Source organism: Mus pahari, chromosome 11 (genome assembly GCF_900095145.1).
Source record: "Mus pahari chromosome 11, PAHARI_EIJ_v1.1, whole genome shotgun sequence".
NCBI classification, from domain to species: Eukaryota; Metazoa; Chordata; class Mammalia; order Rodentia; family Muridae; genus Mus; species Mus pahari.
In genome coordinates this window covers 24742737-24765386 of record NC_034600.1, presented here as the reverse complement: position 1 = coordinate 24765386, position 22650 = coordinate 24742737, and the positions used below count along the sequence as shown (strand labels likewise).

The 22650-nt window shown below is 46.3% G+C and overlaps 1 protein-coding gene and 1 pseudogene across 1 annotated transcript in view; one reads left to right on the top strand and one right to left on the bottom strand.

The window, feature by feature from the left end:
* The window catches only part of Dmgdh (dimethylglycine dehydrogenase), a 78230-nt gene extending 67722 nt beyond the window's left edge, over positions 1-10508 (bottom strand). Inside the window, exons 1-3 of the mRNA XM_021208546.2 lie at positions 10490-10508; positions 10028-10148; positions 7056-7224 (exon numbers count right to left, since the gene is read on the bottom strand). Of these exons, the coding sequence (XP_021064205.2) occupies positions 7056-7224; positions 10028-10134 (276 nt within the window). The 5' untranslated portion in view covers positions 10135-10148; positions 10490-10508. The remainder of the gene's footprint in view (positions 1-7055; positions 7225-10027; positions 10149-10489) is intronic.
* LOC110329285 overlaps positions 10295-22650 on the top strand; it is an 18343-nt pseudogene continuing 5987 nt past the window's right edge.

The window sequence follows — 22650 nt, the reverse complement described above, 5'->3', positions numbered from 1 at the left end:
TCAAAAAAACAAAACAAAACAAAAAAACAAAAAAAAAGAAGAAGAAGAAGAAGAAGAAAAAGAAGAAGAAGAGGAAGAAGAAGAAGAAGAGGAGGAGGAGGAGGAGGAGGAGGAGGAGGAAGAAGAAGAAGAAGAAGAAGAAGAAGAAGAAGAAGAAGAAGAAGAAGAAGAAGAAGAAGAAGAAGAAGAAGAAGAAGATAAAGAAAGAGGGAGGGGGAGGGCAGAGAGAAGAAAAGAGAGGGGGGGAGGGGAGAGGGAGACAACGAAAGAGACAGAATCCTTCATAAATTGTCTTAGGATTTCCATTGCTGTAAAAGGACACCATGACCACAGCAGCTCTTACAGTTCATAGGTTCAGTCTATTATCATGGCAAGAAGCATGCACCATCCAGGCAGACATCACACTGGAGAAGGAACTGAAGAGTTTTTCAACTTGATTGGAAGGCAGCCAGGAAGAGATTGCCTTTTGCAGGCAGTCAGGAGGAGGCTGGGATTCTGCTGGGTGGAGCTTAAGCATAGGCAACCCCAAAGCCCACCCCCACAGTGATGCACTTCCTTCAACAAGGCCACACCTCCTAATAGTGTCATTCCCTATGGGCCAAGCATTCAAACGCATAAGTCTATAGGGGCCAAACCTATTCAAACCACAACAGAAGTATAGTCCTTCGAAGCTGGGTGTGTGGCTATGGCTGTAATTCCATTACTAGGAAGTAGGAGCAGCCTACTACGTAGTAAGTTCAAGACCAGCCTGAGCTACATGAGACCCTATCTCAAATAACAGACAGACAGCCACATAGAAAGACACACACGTATGCATGCAAGTAAGTTCGGAATTTGCAAGTGTTTATTGACATAAATTTAAAATAAGAAAAGAAAGTTCTTCCCCACAGTGTATTGATAATTACCAAGTAGGAGAAAAACTGCAGGAGTTAGAAAAACATCCAAGGGTGCTAAATAATGGGGAAAGTGCTGGATGCCAAATTGTGGTGTGATCCCAGAGTCTAATAGTCCTTCCTGACTTTCAGGGGCCTCTACTACCTCAGAAAACTCAGTTTCTGGCCTAAGCCATTTATCCCAGTGGTTCTGAGTCTTTTATTCATTCACATAGACTCAGATGTTTGCACATAGCCACTAAAATATTCTTATCCCCTCATTTATGCATAACATGTAAATATAGGTTATTATATTAATAGCGATTGTAAAGCATACTAAGTGAGCTTGGGATGAGGGAAATATTTTAAATAATTTCTATCTTACTTATTGTGCCAGAAAGCTTTTGCATATTAAGCTCATGAATCACATTTTCATGATTAACGTATTTCATTATTAAGCTGTGTATACAGTGGATTAAGCATACAGTATTAAAAATACAGCCTAATTCTAGGCTTGCTTTATGTCCAGGACTGTTCGTTCATTTGTTTATCTGTTTGTTTATTTGTATATGTATGTATTTACTTGTTTGTTTTAATCGCTTTTGTTTTAAACAGTCTCCTTGTATAGTCAGGCTGGCATTAAATTTTTTGTTTGTTTGTTTGTTTTTCAAGACAGGGTTTCTCTGTGTAGCCCTGGCTGTCCTGGAACTCACTCTATAGACCAGGCTGGCCTCAAACACAGAGATCTGCCTGCCTCTGCCTCCCAGGTGAGCGTCCCCAACAAACAGACTGCTGTCATTTAACTTTCAATTCTCCTGTGTGTTGGTCTCTTTTTCTCGTAGTTGTGAACAAACACCAGATAAGACGTCACTAAAGGAATGGAAGGTTTATCCTGCCTTCCAGCTTGAGTTTGTCAAGGTGGGGAAGGCACAGGAGTGAGAGGTGAAGGCAGCCATTATGTTGCATCTGCCCTGGGAAGCAGAGAGAGGAATTCTGGGTCTTGGCTCTCCTTTCCCTTCTTATTCAGCTGGAGCCTCTGGTGGGCACATGGCATGACACTACCCACATTCAGGTGGGCTGTCCCACCTCGATTAACACAACATAGGAACTCCCTCACAGATGTGCCAAGAGGGCTGTCTCAGAGGCGATCCTAGAGCCTGTCTGGTTGACAATTGTGATTAACCAATGAACCGTAGCATTCTTCCTAGGCCCCCTGCACTTGACGCTGTCTTCAAAGACAGCAGAAGACATCTCTCAGTCTTGCACAGACCAGAGTAGAAGCAGTGTTCTCTTGACTGTGTTCTCTGTGTGTTAAGCCCCCTCCTCCATTCCAAGTACCTGCCACTGCACCCACCTACGTACAAAGGTTTCTGCTGACTGCTGACTATCATGTTCCCTTGTGTCTCTGTTCTTGCTACAACTTAGAAAGTGTCACGCTCTCTGTATTTTAGATAAAAGGGAACAAATCGTATTGGAATTCCATATCAGAAAAAAATTTACAAGTTAAAAATTGTATCTCTTACATAGAAGAGATAACCCCCCCCCACACACACACAGAGATCATTTAGTCCAGAAAACCTAACCATAATATACACATTTCTATGATATATTTTTTAATTTTACTTTTATGTGTATTGGTGGTTTACCTACCTGTTTGTCTATGTGAAGGTGTCAGATTCTCTGAAACTGGAGTTAGAGACAGTTGTGAGCAGCTATGTGGGTGATGGACATTGAACCCTAGTTTTCTGGAAGAGCAGCTGAGCCATCTCTCCAGGCCCTATCCACATTTCTAAACATCCCTTTTAACATGCTCTCTTCTCAATAGGACTGCTGTGCAAGCCAGCTGTCTGCCTTGTTACAGCATCTCCTTTCCTTGGAAGGAGCAGACCGCACCTCTTTTGTTTCTAGTGTTGGTATCATGCCTGGAGCCTTCCATGTGTATCCTGGGGACATACTCTACCATTAAGCTGTGCTCTCAGACATACCTTTTTAAAAAATTTATTTATTTTATTGATATGAATACACTATAGCTGTCTTCAGATATACCAGAAGAGGGCATCAGATCCCATTACAGATGGGTGTAAGCTGGGTGGTTGCTGGGAATTGAACTCAGGACCTCTGGAAGAGCAGTCAGTGCTCTTAACCACTAAGCCATCTCTCCAGCCCCAGACATATCTTTTAAAACCTATATAATTGTTGCATGGAAACCACCCACATCCATTTTGATTACTAACAGAGGTCAGCACATTTGCAATACTTGTCTTATTATAAAAGATATACATGTTTACATTTCATAACCCTTTTCATTACTGTTGGGTAACAAATCTTTCCATAGTGCTAATCTGACCTTCAATCTCTTCTCTTCCTTTCTCCACATACTAGACTAAACGTCTCAGTGGCTTCACGTAGCAGTCAGAGCTAAGGTATACCCATTGTGCAGTGCGGCTGGCCAGCCCCCATGAACCCTGGAATCGGAAGCGATATGTCAATTGTATCAGATGCTGTTTATGTTAGTAAAGTTTAACTTCTTTCTCTGGTATGTAAGTAAGTGCAAAGTTCTAGATTATCTTCCCACACTCCAAATGGAGCATCTTGGGTATTCCATCCTTGGATCTCAAAAGACTGTGCTGTGACATCATTCCCAGGGATGTGGAGGACCCTATTCTCCAAATCCATTTGTGATATCATCTGTCATGTACTGACAAAGGAGCCTAGTTAAAGTGAGCAGGACCCCCGTTTGCAGACTTGGCTCCACAGTGACTGTCCAGTCTCAGGCTGTGTCTTAGTCAGGGTTTCTATTCCTGCACAAACATCATGACCAAGAAGCAAGTTGGGGAGGAAAGGGTTTATTCAGCTTACACTTCCATACTGCTGTTGATCACCAAAGGATGCAGGACTGGAACTCAAGCAGGTCAGAAAGCAGGAGCAGATGCAGAAGCCATGCAGGGATGTTCTTTACTGTCTTGCCTCCCCTGGCTTGCTCAGCCTGCTCTCTTAAGAACCCAAGACTACCAGCCCAGAGATGGCACCACCCACAAGGGGACCCCAACCCTTGATCACTAATTGAGAAAATGCCTTACAGCTGGATCTCATGGAGTCATTTCCCCAACTGAAGCTCCTTTCTCTGTGATAACTCCAGCTGTGTCAAGTTGACACAAAACTAGCCAGTACAGACTGTGTTGTCTTCCAGCCCTCGTTGCCTGTACTTGTGAACATTATATCACAGAAAACATGTCCCACCCCAGGGACCCCCGGGGATGCTGCCTTTGTTCTCACAGTCCCTCCATTTAGCTGGTGATCCAGCCCTGCACACTCTCAATCTGTCCCCAAATATCTCTGGGCTGAAAATTCTTGGCTTGGGGAACTTTCTGATGTCATTCCTTATAGAGAAGGCTCATGGACTTGTAAAAGCTTCCATAATCAGTTCCAAGGACAGGTCCTGTTCTGTCCTTTATTCCAAGGGGGCACAAACCACCCAGCTGCTGTTGCCTGACTCCACACTGGTCCCCCATTTGGCTCTGGCTTAAAGCCTTGTCTAGAGTGGGGCAGAGGTGCTTTCCCCAGTATTCTGATATATCTTTGTATAGGAAAAAAACATTTTACAAAGTTAATTTCTCATAAGAGACTATCATTTTAAAATCTCTTCCTGCTTTTCTTAAAATAGTTCAGGCTAAGATATGTGCCTTTTTTGGAGGCAGATTTACTGAAATCTCAGGGAATTCTTAATCTACTTTAAAACACAGGCCATACCCAACCGCTGTCCGTGAACAAATAAGCCATTCCAATTTTAATGTATAGCTGCCTGCCCTGACTTAGCAGTCAGGAGGTGTGAGGCTATATAAGCAACCCTGGGGACCTAGTTCCATTTGCCTCTATTTGCCCCCTGCCTGTTTGGCCCCAGAGCCCATAGACCCCTTGCCCCAGCTTCCTTCCCACTCTGTTAGGCATCCCCTCTTAGAGTTGCCACCTTCACTGCTCCTGCTGCATTCTGTGCTCCTTACAGAGTTTCTCTTTTCTTTAAGGCTCAGGTCCCATTCTGAGTGTTTTCTGTCTGAGCCCAGACCACCTCCAGGAGGAAAAGACTGCACTCTTTCCTTGTGTCTCACTTCTGAGAGACCGTGGTGGCTTGAATGAAGGTGGTCCTCATAGGCTCATAAGCAGTGGCACTTTTGGGAGGTGTGGCCTCGTTGGAGGAAGTGTGTCACTAGGGGCAGACATTGGGGTTTCAGAAGTCCAAGACAGGCCCAGTGTCACTCTCTCTTCCTGATGCCTGTGGATCTGGATGTAGAACTCTCAGCTCCTTCTCCAGCCCCATGTCTGCCTGCATGTCACCATGCTTCCTGCTATGATGACAATGGACTAAACCCCTGAACTGTAAGTCAGTTCCAATTAAATGCTTTCCTTTGTCAGAGTTGCATGGTCATGGCGTTTCTTCATAGCACTAGAAATCCTAAATAAGACAGTGATCATGAAGCCCTACCATAATATAGGTCCTTCAGTCTAGAGTGATGACAAAATGCATGCTGTGCTAGTTTCTGTCAACTTGACACAAGCTATGACCGTCTGGGAGGAGGGAACCTTGATAGAGAAAATGTCTCTATAAAATAGAGCTGTAGACATCCTGTAAGCACTTTCTCAATTAGTGATTGGTATGGGAGGGCCGTGCCACCCCTAGGCTGGTGGTCCTGAGTTCTATAAAAACAAAACAGGCTGAGCAAGCCGTGAACAGCAAGCCAGTAAGCAGCACCCCTCCATGGCCTCTGCATCAGCTCCTGCCTCCAGGTTCCTGTCCGTCCTGCTTGAGCTCCTGTCCTGACTGCTTTCGATGATAAACTGTTACATAGAACTATGAGTGAAATAAACCCTTTCCTCCCCAAGTTGCTTTTCCTCATGGTGTTTCATCCTAGCAATAGTAACCTTAAGGCACACGGGAAGGAAAAGGTAGAGAAAGTAGGCTTGCTTTCAGAAGGACAACACGAAGTCTACATAGAAAATCAAGTTTGGGGGCTGGAGAGATGGCTCAGCGGTTAAGAGCACTGACTGCTCTTCCGAAGGTCCTGAGTTCAAATCCCAGCAACCACATGGTGGCTCACAACCATCCGTAAATAGATCCGGCGCCCTCTTCTGGAGTGTCTGAAGACAGCTACAGTGTACTTACATATAATAAATAAATCTTAAAAAAAGAAAGAAAGAAAGAAAGAAAGAAAGAAAGAAAGAAAGAAAGAAAGAAAGAAAAAGAAAAAAAAAGAAAATCGAGTTTGGAGGAGTGAGGCGGGGCCTAGAGAACTGTGGCTTCTGCAGGCAGGAGGAAGTGGGGGAGACAGTGAAAGGAGACACCTATGCTGGGGAGACTGGTACAGGCAGGTGATGGGAGGCGTCCATCTTCCCTCCCACGCACCAAGAATGACGGGTGGGAGGGAGAGGAGCTGGACTTGACTCTGTTTTCCCGGGAGCACTGGCTGACCAGTGTGCGTGGGCTGTCTGTGGAACTGTGAGACTGCAGCCAACAGAGCTTGGGTCAGGCATAGCTTTGACTACCATTCCTATCCAGACACCTGATCCATGCTGTGAGTGTATGCTGAGCACCAAGAGGCCCTGGGAGACAGTTCCTTTTCCTCTCCTAACTACAGGAAAGCCGACTGTGGAAAGGGGTAGCCAGTGAGGTCAAGAGCTTCAGCGCTTACACGTGCGTTTGTGCGTGCGCATGTGCATTGTCTGTGTGCGCAGGCGCACACGTATCGTGTCGGCAATCACAGAATCCTTCCTTCCCCATCCCTCGCTGACAGTATGGGAGCCACGTCAGTCCTTAATCTAAGCCATTCTCCAGCGTGCTGCTTCACAAGAGCATTGACACATGCTGGCTACCGGGTGAGACTCCATTACAAAAATACAAAGCAAAACCAACTCAGAACATGGAAACGGAAGGAACTTTCTGGAAGTTACAGGGGTAGAAAAAGGTAAAAACAAACAAACAAACAAAAACAAAAAACAAACAAACAAACAAAAACCAGGATCATAATAGTCATCCTAGTAATGATTTCCACTTCCTGGAAGCATGTGTCAGGACACTTTCTGGTTAGGTGAGGGGCTCCCATCCTCTGAAGAGCTCTCTGTGGGGATTTGTGAATGGGGAGGACTGGTGCCCGGTTCAGGGCACAGAATAGTTTGGGGTACTCTCCTTACTGCGTGCCAGGTAGAGCCAGCGGTGAGCTCCGACTTCTCCATCAGGACCACATCTCTCATCCCGGCCTTGGCTAGATGATAAGCCAGGCTCACGCCCACACAGCCGCCTCCAATGATCACAGTCTCTGCTCTGTCCTTCCATTCTGGGGACGAGGCTGGGCTTTCCTGTCTGGAAGACGGTGTTTTTAACAGTGGTGACTCACTTAGAGGTACCAGGTCCAGTTTGGGTCTGATTCCCTCCCCTGCCAGTCTCTGGAACGCCACAACCACAGGCTACAATTTGCACATAGAAACCTGGGGCGTCTGACCTCGGACTGGATGACCTACACTGATTGGTAGCTAAGGAACTGAGCAGTAGCAGTGGTGGCAGCGACTTCTTTCTCGATCTAGGCATTATTTTTTTCTCATTTATAAAACACATTTTGGGGCTGCGGTTGTAGCTCAACTGGTAAAGAGGGCCTGAGTTTAATGCCAAGAATCCATGCAAACCGAACCGGGCACGGTAGCTCCCGTCTGTAATCTCGGTGCTAGGGTAGCTGAGACAAGAGGATCCTAGGACTTGCTGGCCAGCCTTCCTTCTCTGCCATGCACCAATCTCTTCATTTCATTGGTGTCTAACATAGAAAGTCACAGTACAATTTAATAAGAATTCTGGGAAGACTCTCTATCACGTAGTCGGTGACACCAAATTCAAAAGCTGTCATTTTAAGATTAAGGTTTTTTGTTGTTGGTTAGTTTTTCAAGACAGGGTCTCTCTGGGTAGCTCTGGCTGTCCTAGAATTTGCTCTGTATACCAGGTTGTTCTTGAACTCAGGGAAACTCACCTGCCTGTGCTTCCCAAGTGCTGAGATTAAAAGTGTGCACCACCACTGCATGTTTAAGGGTAAGTTTTAAGGTGGAACCTTCCCTGGAATTGACATACTGTGTCTGTCTTATTTCTCCTCATTTGGGAAAACATGATATGTTTATCTGACAAAGGTTAAGTTGTTGAGTATCTTGATGTCTAAATTCTAATCTGCAGTCATAATTTGTCAGACAAGAAACTCACATGTTAGCCGGGTGTGGTGGCGCACGCCTTTAATCCCAGCACTCGGGAGGCAGAGGCAGGTGGATTTCCGAGTTCGAGGCCAGCCTGATCTACAAAGTGAGTTCCAGGACAGCCAGGGCTATACAGAGAAACCCTGCCTCGAAAAACCAAAGAAAGAAAGAAAGAAAGAAAGAAAGAAAGAAAGAAAGAAAGAAAGAAAGAAAGAAAGAAAGAAAGAAAGAAAGAAAGAAGAAAGGAAGGAAGGAAGGAAGGAAGNGGAAGAAAGAAAGAAAGAAAGAAAGAAAGAAAGAAAGAAAGAAAGAAAGAAAGAAAGAAAGAAAGAAAGAAAGAAAGAAAGAAAGAAAGAAACTCGCATGTTCCGCACAGGTTTAACAACATGGAGTATGACTGTGTATTTAGACACACTGACAGAAAGGTTGTAGGAAGAATGATCTCGTTTTTTGGTTTGGTTTTTGAGACAGGGTCTCACTATGTATCTTATGTAGCCTACGATGGCCTTGAGGTTGATGTTGTCCTCCTCGGTCTCCAGAATTCTGGGATTTTTTTAGGGTTTTGCCGCTACAACCAGTTTGTCTTACAGTTCTGAAAAATGTCATCTGTGATTACTCTCGATATTTCAAAATATAAGCAAATGTCATATGCATATAAGCACTATCTAGTCAGTTTTATACAAATTAACCCAAGATGCACACTCTCTTATTTCTTTCTGTATAAGATGCAGTGTCCCAATTGTGATTCTTTATAGCTTACAAATCACTCTTGTGCACTCCTTGGCTTGCGTTTGCAGCGCTCCTGTGAGACTGGCCAACATCCTGTATTTGTTGATGAGAAACTGTGCTCAGCAGGCAGCAGGCAGCTGCTGAGTCCCAAGGGAGCCAGAACTGTAGTTCTGTGAGCCTTGTGTTCCCAGCACCTGGAAAAGCCCACTCACCACAAGCAGTATGTCAAAATTCTACAGTGAAACTGGATTGCAACTCAAAAACCGTTCTTGCAGACCACAGAACATAAACTGCAGACTGAGTCAGCTCACAATAGTGTTTGCTGGGTGACTCTATGAACAGAAACCTCACTTTGCCACCGTGGATGATGTCAGGAATGACGTCAGGACAGGACTTCAAAGATGCATACAGACAGACACTAAGGAAAATATCTTCTCATACAAATGCAGTTTGACAATCCTACTCTAGGAGCCCAGGAAGACATGGAAAACAAGTATCCACCACAGGGGCATTCAAATTTCACAGGAACCTTGCTGTCTTTCACTTTCAAATAACCTAACCGCTTCCCTAACAATTTTATTTCTTTTTTTTTTTAAAGATTTAAAACAAAACAAAAGGAAAAGAAAAAATGATTTAAAACGAAAACAGACTCCCATACTGTCCAAACATATTTGCATTAAGAATTTCTTTCTTTTTTTTTTTGTTTTTTGTTTTTTGTTTTTTTTTGTTGTTGTTGTTGTTGTTTTGAGACAGGGTTTCTCTGTGTAGCCTTGGCTGGCATTAAGAATTTCTGATTCACGTTGTCTGCGGTAACAACCAACCAGAAGCAGTCTAAATATTAAAGAGAAGGCTGCTTCATTATACTATAAAGTATTGATAAAATGAAAAACTATGCAGCCATTAAAAAGAATAAGGCAAATCGATAGCCCTGTTATAGAATAATCTCGAGGACATATTAATCATTAAAAACAAAACAATGATAACGACCACCACCAAGACACAGATGCACCAGAGACAAGAGACAGCACAGTAGACTCTCCCAGACCTGCTCACACTGACCGCTGGTGACAGGCCAGGGGGCTGAAGTCGGATAGACAGTTTTACCTGGTAGTTAGCAGGTAATTCCAGGAGAACCCCAGCCCATTCCTGGGAGCCAGAAAGCCTGCCCTGCTCCTCTTCCCAACCGGCAGCCATCGGGTACTCACCCTTCCCGGAGGCCAGCGGAGCTTGAGCGCCTGGGGGAGCCCCGCAGCGCGAGGCCCCGCAGCCGCAGCGCGCCCGGGCGGAGCATGGCGAGGTGGCAGTAGAGCATGGACAGATCCCGGCCTTAGGAGGGAGGTAGAGAGGGTGGAGGTGGGGTGGGGGTTGGGGTTGCGGGGGGGATGGGTCCTCCCACGGAGGGGCGGGCTCCGGCAGCGCGGCGCCTCCAGGACCGGTGCCACCAGGACCCGCGCCTGCACAGCGGCGGCGACATGGCACCAGCTGGAGGCCCTCGAGCCAAGGAGGTGAGTGTCGGCCAAGTCGCTTTCTTCCTTTCTTCGCGGAGTTCGAATCCTGCTTCAGCTACTAGACAAACCCTAAGGTCTTAACTTAGCTCCGCAGGGGGGCTGGGCGGTCCAGAGCCTCAGTTTAGATTGCGTGGGGATTAGCATTCCTGGAGCCCTTACCCAGCTCAGAAGTTCTGCATTCGCTGGTATCCCCAGTTAGCAGGTGAAGAAACTGAGGCCCGGAGAGTCAGGCGATCTGTTCAGCGTCAGTGTTCACAGAAGAGGGATCTGAGGTCAGACTCTTGGACTCAGGGGACCCTCCTTTTTCTTGCTTAAGGGAGCACAGGCAGCATCCCCAGGAACGCCTTCGGGTGTTCCTGTCAGTTTCTATGAGTTTGTAAGTGCATCAACCCCGACCTGCGGCTTCACACCTGCCCCAGGAAGCAAGGCTACCACGCAGTTCGCAGTTCTTAGGGGTGGGTGTGGGGGTCCACTCTGTTGTCTTCAGCGCTCGCCCTTCCCCATGGCAGCTTCCCACAGCATTGAGGACTTCTGTGGCAGCAAGGGACTAGAAAGGTGTGAACTAGGAAAAGGGGCCCCCCAAGACCCGCCCCACCCCCAACAGCCCACCTGGACACATCATTCAGAGGCCTGGGGTACTGCTGCTTTCTGAATGCTAAGAAACTGGGAACAGAGGTGACATAAGGATAGTGATCTTAGTAAAGTCCGGGTTCAATCACTTGCTGAGTTGTTAGTCAGCCATTAACAGCTCCAAGTGAGAGAGGAACGAGAGGTCTCAGATCCACCCTAACTGTGCGACAGTAATTGCCAACACACAGGTGGAGAACCAGTCAGGGTCCTAAGAGATGCTCTCTAATGACAAAAGCTAAGGTGTAGGAAGTGAAATTAATAAAAAGATTTTCTTTTTTCTAAATGTGGAGAGCACTACTGCTTTCTTCACCTGAGATTCTGTATGTTCATCTCTTTATAATTCACTTTTTAAAAATTAATTTTATTACATCTATGTGTGCATTTATTTATTGTGTGTATGTATGGGTATGTGCATACTATGATGTGCCTGTAGAGGTCAAAGAACAATTTACAGACATTGGCTTGTCCCTTCTACCAAACGGGACCCAGGGGTTAAATTCTATTGGGGACTGAATTCAGTTGTAGTGTTTGGCAGCCCGTACCTTTACTCAATGAATCATCTAGTAAGCCCCAAAATTCACTTTTTAATTTTACTTTTTATAAGAGGTTTTTACTTTTCAGGCAGGGTCTCACTCTGTAGCCCTGCATGGAACTCTCTGTATAGCAGACCAGACACAAACTCACAGAGATCCCGGCATCTGCCTCCCAAGTACTAGGATGGAAGGCTGCACCGCCACTCCTGGTTACATCACTTTTTATGGGGCCGGTGTAATGATACACACCTTTAATCCCAGCACTCAGGCAGCAGAGGCGGATAGATCTCTGAGTCTGAGGCTAACTTGGTTTATATCAGGCTATCCAATGCTACTCAGTGAGACCCTGTCTCAAACAAAGAAACAAAAAGCCCAAGGAAAGGTTTTGAAAGCATGCTGTTCCTGTTCCTCTGGGGACTCTGCTCCCGAAAGAGCACAATTATCACATGGTGATCCTGTTAATGTATACCTGGAAGAGAAGTAGGGTTCTGTCTCTCCTCAGCTGACAGGTCACCAGTGCCTTTGACTGCTCTTGTGCAATTGGACAGCTGACGCCCACACCCCATTCCTCAAACCATGGAAGCTGCCCTGCCAGAGAAGCTGGGCAGATGGCAGATGGCGGCGGATGTTCTAGGCCGACTGACTCTGTATCCACCACCTCCCTCAGGGCAAATGGCCTCCCTGAGGATCAACAGCCTCACCCTGAGAGCAGATGGTAAATCCAGAGGCGTCCAGGTTGATATAGTCAGAAGGGAGGTGTACGGAACCCCAGGCCCTCACTCTCCACTCAATAGGTGTACTGTCCAAACTGGAAATGAATGAGAAGACAGGACTGCCACAGGGAATTCACCACCTCTGCACTGTTGGAAGGGTGGACACATGGATGAAGAGACTGAAGGTGTCGGGGCACAGGGAAAGGGCCGTAACAGATAATAGATGTGTTAAGATCATTCAGTAATCATGGCTGTGACAATAGGGGGATGAATCCAAGAAATGCTTTATGGACACAAGTTGTAGGATTGGGTGCAAGAAGGGCCCTAAGTTAGAACACTAGAGTAACCATTTTCCCCTCCAGGACCGTTTGTGTGCACTCAAATCTGATTTCTCAAACTGGTGTAAAGGTGAGCCACGAATGACACTGTGGCTACTCTGGGTGTCGTGAAAACCACAGCACCAGCTGGCTCCACCTGACATCACATGCAGCTAAGGATACCATAGCTACAAGATGGCTCTATACCCTGGTGCCCTAACGACATTCCAGTCAGAAGGGAAAAGAGAAACAAGATGGCTTCCACTTGACTCGTTGGCCAGCAGTGTGACGAGGTCATTCGAAACAGCCCGGGAGCTTGTGAGTTTGGGGGTTTAAGTTGAAGATACTGTACCCCCAAACCCTAATACATTGTCAGAGAAGAGCAGACATGACAAACTAACATGACTGCCGGTTAATCAGCACTTTCAGTAGAGTTTGACCCAGAAAGTGTTAGTTGAGAAAACCAGTTCCCATAGTTCCTTGGCTGCACAAAACAGGTATTTTGATTGGCCAGGATCCATGCTATAATGTCTTCTGAAACACTCTTCGATATAATTTCAGCAAAATAACAAGACTGCTGTTCCTAAAGTTAGAAATAATGTTAAAAGAAAAGGTGGGGCGTGGAGAGAGCCTGTGGGTCTCTCTGTTCTCTTCCCCAGGGTGTCTTGGAGCGTCTGCACAGCCGGGAGATCGGAGGTCGCGGTTGGGGAAGGCAGCTTTCTCCTCACTCTGGAAAAGAGAGGCTTCCTGAAGGTGGAGCTTTGGACTCCAGAAGCAGTGGTAGAACATCCATGTGCATGTAAGCGCCCAAAGCAACGAGGAGTGTGTGTGCAAGTAGCAGCTTAAACCCCATGAGGACCTTAAAAAAAGAAAAAGAAAAAGAAATAGAAAAAAAAAGCTGGGTGTGGTGGCGCACGCCTTTAATCCCAGCACTCGGAAGGCAGAGGCAGGAGGATTTCTGAGTTCGAGGCCAGCCTGGTCTACAAAGTAAGTTCCAGGACAGCCAGGACTATACAGAGAAACCCTGTCTCAAAAAACCTAAAAAAAAAGAAAAAAAAAGAAAAAAGAAAAAAAAAAAAAAAGAAACCCCATGAGGGAAAATCAAGGGATAATGGCAAGCATTTGTAAGAACTTGTTTTCCTTGCAGAACTGCAGAGAGGTGAAGGTCATTGTGGACTGAAGCACAAGGGAAATTATCTCTGTTCCCTCCTCTGTCTCTCTGTCTCTCTGTCTCTCTATCTCTCTGTCTCTCTTCTCACTCTTACCTTCTTGAACAAGCATTGTTTAAAGTATACAGTTCCATTTTCATTCCTTGACTATTTTCCTTGTAGCTATTTTAAGTGTTTCCTTGGGTTAGCAAAAATCACTGATGGCTTCAGACTCATCCTGCGGAAGGTTGTGCATGGCAGATAACAACCGTGGCTATGGTGATAATGGCTGATGGCCGTCACCAGCAATGATGCAGACAGCCAGGCTGTGGGGACCAGACTTCGAAGAATGTTACCCTCCCCTCCATCTTCCTGACTTGGAGAAAAATGAAAATACAAGAGTCAGACGTAGAAACCATTGCAATTGGTTGGTGCCATCATATTAGTGCTTTAACTCTACCTGGCTTTGTTGATTTTCCTAGAGTGGGGGAAATAAAGCCAAAGAATATGATAGGCAATCAGGACACACACAGGAAATACAGGTTTTGAGTCTACCTGATTCCATTCACATGGACATACGTCATGCAAAACTGGGGTCTTTGCCTGATTCTTCCCCAGACCAGCTGTGTGGCCTTACACAAGTCCCTTGACCTCACTGAGAACCTGCTCCTTTGTCCGCCGCATGGGGCAGGGATGTGGGCCAGTTGTGAGATCAGACGGGTTTACCCCCATGAGCTGTCCATGCATCTTCAGAGCTTTGTGGCCATTATGCAGTTTCTCCGGTGTGCACAGATGCTCGATTTTGGTGGAGACCAGAGTAGCATTGCTTCTCCGGTGCCTTGTAGGAATTTTCCACTTTGTTCTTATGTTTGGAAGATCTTTTAGCTAAACTGAAAATGAGGAATTAGCCAGGAGAGGGTGATGGTCAGGAAGAAAAGTAGCAGGGGGGGGGCTTTCTTTTCTTTTTTTGTTGTTTTAGACAGGGTCTCATACATCCTAGGCTGGCCTCAAGCTAGCTGTGTAGCTAAGGATGACCTCTGCCTCCACCTGAGTGCTAAGATTCCAGGTGTGAGCTACCACACCTGCTTTACAGGGTGCTGAGGATCAAACCCAGGGCATTACGCATCTAAGGAAGCTTTCTACCAACTGAGCTACGTCCCCAACCTCAGAGTGGTGACTGAGAGACTAGGGGCAGCCAGGGCTGCTTACCACATACTCACTGCTGCATCAGCCTGTTGTGGGTATCACACACAGGCACACTGCCCCTGTACGAGCTTCTTCACTCTTCCTACGTTGGTGATAATAGGCCAGCGCCATGCTTCACACATCGCTGTATCAATAAACTCTAGACAAGGGGTGAGGGAATGGGAAGCCAGCCAGGCCTCTCCTCTATCTCTGCATGGAACCTACTTGAGACAGGTGAGCAGGACCCTGTAGATTGCTCCATAGTGCACGCTGTACTGTCACAGCAGTGACATTAACCTGTCACTTTATCATTTCTAGGCTTGAATTACGGTCTGGTAGGGAGGGAAGAAAAGGAGGGTGGGAGCTGCTACTGAGAACATCTGCTTCTGGAATTTGATTTTTGTAATTGAAATTTCAACTGCTTGGCAGTTCGTCAACTTCACACAGAATTCTTGAGAGCGGGAGCTGATGTCTTGCAGACATTTACCTTTTCTGCTTCTGAAGACAATATGGACAGCAAGGTAACTAACTGGGTGTGGGGAGGGAACAGCTACAGGGAATGGAACCTTCTTGTGCGTGCGTGGAAGGTGGTGAAAATGGCCCTCATGTAGTAAGAATGTTGGATTCTTTAAAAAGCATAGAAATATTATGGGAATGTGTTTCCATTTTAATCCCGGGTGTGGGATTAAACGGGGCTGCTTCAGACTGTCCACAGCAGCTGACTGTGATTTGACTCATCCTCTGACAGGAGTGTGATTTTGCCAGCTGCAGATAGTCAACAGGTTCTCCAGCACAAGAGTGAGGATTAAGCCTTTAATCCCAGCACTCGGGAGGCAGAGGCAGATGGATTTATGAGTTCGAGGTCAGCCTGGTCTACAAAGTGAGTTCCAGAACAGCCAAGGCTATACAGAGAAACCCTGTCTCAAAAAAAAAAAAAAAAAAAAGTAAGGATTAAAAATTAAAAAGACAATTAGACAACACTGCAACACTGTAGCATGACCCCAGCCAGTTCTGAGGCTGAGGCAGGTTTAATTCTTCCCAATTTGCTTTTATACCGTTTTAATGACATGCAAGTATTAAAGGCAGGCAGTACAATGAGGAACAAGCAAGGCTGTAAGCAAAGTCCTGTGATTACTCCTGGGACAGTTGTTTCCAAAGGCTTGTCAGAAATACCTGAGCCCACTTCTTTGTCTAAGCCTAAAATCTTGCCTAAAGCCTACTTCTTTTGTTCCACCCTAAGATTAAAATTCCTGCCTGAAGCTACTTCTCAGTTCTAGCCTAAAATTAGATTCCTACCTAAACTTACTTCCTTGTTATAGCCTAATGTCAGATTCCTGCCTGAACTTACTTCCTTGTCATGGCCAATGTTAGATTCCTGCCTAGAGCCCATTTCCTTGTCCTTGGCCAATGTCAGGTTCCTGCCACGCTCTCCACACTTTTCATTCTGTAGTGTTCTTTCCCCCCTTGTCTTTCTGGAGAAAGGGGGTACTTAGGAACTTAGCACTGACTTACAAATGACAACCAAGCCAACATTGCTGTCTCCTGCATGTGTGACTTCATGTAAGACCATCCCTGCATGGTACATTGGCTTTAACTCTGGGAAAAGATAATAAATAGTGCTATATTCAGACCTGTCAGGAAAGCAGATGGGATGAAGGATGGGGAAACATTTGCTAAGCCAACTGTTAATGATAAGTGACTTATGTATGCTTGTGTTCATTCGAGAAACCCACATATTGGTTGCCACTAAATGGGAATCATGGGAACCACTAAGTGGTTATCCAGTTCTCTGTGCTAAGTAGAAAGATGATAGAAAGGCTAAGACCCTCTTCTGAAGAGGCTCGTGATCTGTAAGAGAGGGGAAAAAATAAAGTTATTAAAACCAGTATGGTGGAACTGAAGCATGGCTCAATGGTTAAGAGCACTTGTCGCTCTTCCAGAAGACCCAGATTCGATTCCCAGTACCTACATGGCATCTTGCAGCTATCTGTAATGCCATCCCTGAGGATCTGATGCCTCTTTACAGTGCACAGACATAAGGGCAGGCAAAATACCCATACACCACACCATATAAGGAGGAAGAGGAGGAGGAGGAGGAGGAGAAGGAGAAGAAGAAGAAGAAGAAGAAGAAGAAGAAGAAGAAGAAGAAGAAGAAGAAGAAGAAGAAGAAGAAGAAGAAGAAGAAGAGCCACTATACCTCACAATTAGTCTAAAAAAAATCCAGTGTGGATAATAACAATAATGGGAATACAAAGTCACTGTTGAGGCTGAGGAGATGGCTCAGTCAATAAAGCCAATTGCATTGGTGCACACCTATGTGTAACTCCATCATCAGGGTTGGGCGTGGGCAGAGGCAGGCAGATCCCTGGAGCTCTTTGGCCAGCCAAGCTAGCCAAATCCCTAAGATCCAGACTTAGTGAGAGACCTGTCTCAAAAAATAACACAGAGAACAATTGTAGAAGACACCTAGCAGCCGGGCTTGGTGGCACAGGCCTTTAATCCCAGCACTCGGGAGGCAGAGGCAGGCAGATTTCTGAGTTGGAGGCCAGCCTGGTCTACAGAGTGAATTCCAGGACAGCCAGGGCTACACAGAGAAACCCTGTCTTGAAACCCCCCCCCCCCAAAAAAAAAAAAAAAAAAAAGAAGACACCTAGCTTGACTTCTGGCCTCCACAAGTTCATGTTACTTACACACACACACACACACACACTCACACTTACTCACACAGGAGTCACTGGTAACAGGAGGCTATGCTCAATCCTTCTTTAATGGCAGTCGGCAGGCTTGACTTGCTCCCTTTGTGACTTGTCTTATTGTGCATTTCTAACAGCGGGCGGGCTCGTGATTCTGTTCTTGCTCTCAGTGGGAAGCCGTGAATGCAGCTGCCTGTGACCTGGCCCAGGAGGTGGCTGGTGGAGGGGATGCTTTGGTGGCAGGGGGCATCTGCCAGACATCACTCTTACAAGAACCACAAGGATGAAACTAGAATTAAAAACATTTTTCGGCTACAGCTAGAAGTCTTTGCCAGGAAAATGTGAACTTTTTGATTGCAGAGGTAAAACTGGGCTTAGAGGAACTGGACTGGGCTGTCCTATGCCCTCGTTTCCTCTGTGTGGATGGTCAGCAGTTTAGGTTAACCCACGACAGTCCAGGCGATGCTCTGCCATCTTTGTGGTGGGTTCTCTGTGAGGCAAGGGATGGACCTGTGGCATGCCTCTCTGTGGTTTGCTTTCTGAGGTTTAAGTGGTTGCAGTAACTGACTTGGGGGACAATATGGTGAGAAAAAGGACAGAGGCTTAGGGTATACCATTTCCCACAGAAACCAGGCTGGAAAGCATGGGAAGGGTTGGAGAGCGTTGGAGAGTGGGGTCTAGCAGGCAGATGGCCGCTCAGGTTCACCAGAGCTCACTAGCAATGACACCGCGTAACTGCCTTCTCCACCCGGCCTTTCTCGATGATGTTTCTCTGCTCTTCCTTGGCCTATCACGTATGAACCGCAATTTAAAGATAAGGACTGATTTATTAAGTCAGGTTTTGGTTGTTACTGTCATTGCTGAGATTTCTATCCGAGACAAAAGAACACTTAAGAGAAGAAAAGAATCATTTGGGCTCATGGTTTTGAAGGTGCTGTCCTCAGCCAGCTGGCTCTAGGTCACGTGGTCTGTAGCCCGGCAGAAACTTGATGGAGGAGGGTGTGGCAGAGTAAGGCTGGACAACCAGGAAATGGAGGGGGGCAGAAGGAAGGAGCCAGAGGCAAGATGGCCTTCACAGGGACACCTCCAGTACCTACTTCCTCCCACAAGACCCCCGCTTCCTACTACTGCCCAAAGATGCTGTCAAATTATGACTCCACCCGCATCGAAAAACATGGATGAAGTCACAGCCCTTGTGGTCCAATCCCTTCTCAGTGTTGGCTCCACCCGCTGAGTTCCAAGCCTTTACAACAGGAACCTATTGGAGGACATCCCCTAAGCCATAACAGCCTGCCTCTGACAGGACATGAAAGACTCTCCCTTCTCGTCCTGATTTCCCAGCACAGTTGTTCCTGCCGGCTATCAAGCCCTCAACTCAGGTCTTGGAACAAAAAATAGCTGTCCAGCTACCATTTTTCCATCACTCTGTGTGCTAGTACAAACCAGCTTAAGACCTAGGGCTGTCTGCGCCTTGCTAAAGATTCTGGGGAACTGTGTTCCTAGAACTGCGTTCTCCAGTTGGGTAGGAACATAGTGGTCAGAGCCTGACCTGATTATCTTTCTCATTCCTCAATGGGAGTCTGGAATTTCTCTTAAGAGCAAAGAAAGAAACCTGGTGTGGTGACACACACCTTAAATCCCAGCACCGGGGAGGTAGAGGCAAGCAGATCTCGGAGTTCAAAGTCAGCCTGGTCCACAGAGAAAGTTCCAGGAAAGCCAAGGCCTATACAAAGAAACCCTGTCTAGAAAAACAAAAACAAACAGACAGAAAAGTGAAGACACAGGGAGGTTGCTGCTGGCCCTTGTCCGGTGATTTTAGGCCACCCTTTTAATGGTGGCAGCTAAGTAGGCTCCTGGGAAGTACCCATCCAGCTGACATGGATTCAGCAGACAGGCCAAGGTAGCCACATCAGCAAGGACACCCAGACTCTCCATCTCATGCTCCATAGTCTAACCCTCCGGGAACATCTTTCCACCTTTCCCCTTTGTGCTTTAGGGACTGCCTAGGAATCCTAACCAGAAATGATATAAAAACACTGTAAAGTGTAATACATGATAAAGTATGTTTCCAGAGCCAACCCCAGTTTCATAAAAGATGATCCCCAAATCAATTAAGTAAAATGTTTATTCATAGGTGGTCCTGTGGTGAAAGGGTTAGCGCATTGGTTTTCTGGTGACGAAAGTTTTTGTTCTTTCAAATTTTTTATTTTTAAATATATAGCTTATCTTTTAAAGCCAACCTTTAAAATGGTATGATTTTTGTTTTACTAACACTCTCAGTGTCACCAAATACTGACCCGCAAATAAAACTCCGTATATTCTGATTTAAAGAAGTTCAGATGTTTACTCAGAGAGCCATTGTTTGCATAATCTGATGGAGACACACCTCCCCAAGAGCTGTTCCACGTACGATATACTTGGTCATCTTTATAACCAGTTTCACAGCATTTGGGATTGGCTATTCAGGAGTCCACTTTAATTGAGGCCGATTTTTAAAAGTGCTATCTGCTAGTATTTTGAGCATGTGGAAGAAACTGTGTGGGCTGTGGAAGTCTTGAGAGAGGTGGGGGCACCTGTGGCTGTGACCATGTGCGTCGGCCCAGAGGGGGACATGCACGATGTGACCCCTGGAGAGTGTGTGGTGAAGCTGGCCCACGCAGGTAAAGTGTCCCATGTCCAATGGCAGTGCAGTGGCTGCTTGGGGAGTACAGAAAATTGGCTTAATATTGTCAGAGAAATAAAACAACAAAAGGGAAAAGTCCTAGATCCTAGTGTGGCTAACCACTAAGCTGGCTTCTAAGACTGATTGATGATTAATTGATTGGAAGTAAAATTGAATCATTTCTAATCATTGTAGCCTACACAGGCCAGTGTTGAGTGCGTGTGACCGCCGTGCTCTCTGACGCTGGAATCACAGGCATGTACCACAGCCAGTTCAGCTCCTAACTGTTACAAAAAGAATGACCAAGCAAAGGAACGCACCGTAAGTTGCGATGGTTCCTTATTGCCTTGCACAGGGGCAGACATCATTGGGGTCAACTGCCGGTTTGGGCCCTGGACTAGCTTGCAGACCATGAAGCTCATGAAGGAGGGCCTCAGGGATGCCAGCCTGCAGGCTCACCTCATGGTCCAATGCTTGGGCTTCCACACACCGGACTGTGGCAAGGGAGGGTTTGAGGACCTCCCAGAGTATCCCTTCAGTAAGTTGGGGTTTATATAAAGTCCATTCTTGTGATACAGTTTTATAGGATAAGGCCAAGTCAGAAAAGAACTTTCAGTGTTAACCAAACGGAAGCTACCTAAAGAATGCATAATCTTTCTGGCATTTATATTAGTTTGTTTTGTTTTATTTTTAAACTGGGATGGGCGTGTGGGGGTGAGATAGAGGAAAAACCCAACCAGTCAGGTACCCGCCGTTTGAAAGATGGAGCTTCGGGCTGGAGAGATGGCTCAGCGGTTAAGAGCACTGACTGTTCTTCCGAAGGTCCTGAGTTCAAATCCCAACAACCACATGGTGACTTGCAACCATCCGTAATGACATCTGACACCCTCTACTGCTGTGTCTAAAGACAGCTACAGTGTACTTACATATAAATAATAAATAAATCTTAAAAAAAAAAAAGAAAGAAAGATGGAGCTGCGCTGGTCACTTTTCTGTTCTCACCAAATACCTGAGCAGAAGCCGTCACTTTTCTGTTGTTCTCACCAAATACCTGAGCAGAAGCCACTTTAGGGAAGACGGATTTGTTGTGGCTCAGAGTTGGAGGGGATGTGGTGCATCCCAGTGGGAAGGCATGGCCACCACAGGAGTGTGAGGTCGCTGGTCACATCACCTCCCTAGTTGAGAAACTGAATGAGAACAGGATCGGGGTTGCCTAAGGTGACCCACTTCCTCCAGCAAGCCTCTCCCTCTGAAGGTTTCACAACATTTCCCAGTATTCCATAGCTGGGGACATTGTATCCAAACACAGGAGCCCATGGGGGACATTTCACATTAAACCACAACAGAGGTGGTAACAGAAACATCACAAGCATTGTATTCCAGGCCTGGAGCCAAGAGTTGCCACCAGATGGGATATTCAAAAATACGCCAGAGAGGCAGGCCTATGACCTGGGGGTCAAGTACATTGGTGGCTGCTGCGGATTTGAGCCCTACCACATCAGGGCGATTGCAGAGGAGCTGGCCCCAGAGAGGGGGTTTTTGCCACCAGCCTCAGAAACATGGCAGCTGGGGAAGTGGCTTGGACACGCACACCAAACCCTGGATCAGAGCAAGGTAGGGTTGCGTTTAGGTTGCACTGGCAATTCCTCGCTAGCCCCTTCTATGTATTGCTGCAAACACATTTGTGCATAAGGCATGCGAACTCAAGCAGGGTCAAGGCGGAACAGAAGGAAAGCAAGGAAGCTGCCTTTCCCTCCCCGTTCCCAGGAGAGGCCTGGTCTGCTCAGACCGCTCTAACAAAATCCCATCAACTGGGTGTCTCCTAAACTACATACATGTAGAACCAGGAGTGGAGAGCGGTGACCTGTGCCTTTAATCAAAGCTCTCATGAAGCACAGGCATGTGGATTCTCAGAGAGTGCAAGCCCAGCCTGGTCTTACATAGCAAGCTCCAGACGAGCCACAGCTACAAAATGAGACCCTATCGCAAAACAAACAAGCCAAAACCAAGCTGCCAGTAGATGCAGTATTCAACAAATGTCTCACTTTCTCAGAGAGTGACTTTCTGCTGGGGACTTTCATAATAGTAAGGTCAAAGCAGGCTCTCTGGAGCCTCTTTGATGAGAGTACTAATGCCATTCACTAGGGCTCCACCCTTGTGGCTTAGTTACCACCACCCCCCCCAACCTAACTCTTGTGATCATATTGATTGGTTTCAAAATAAATTTTTAGTAGTACAAAAATTACAAATTCTTGTGGATGCCACATGATGTTTCTATACATGTACACATTGAACACACATGTACACAAGTCAGGATAAACCAACATGCAATGCAATTCTATCTCCTTCAATAATTATTTCTTTATGGTAAAAATATTTAAGCGGCCGGGCGTGGTGGCGCACGCCTTTAATCCCAGCACTCGGGAGGCAGAGGCAGGC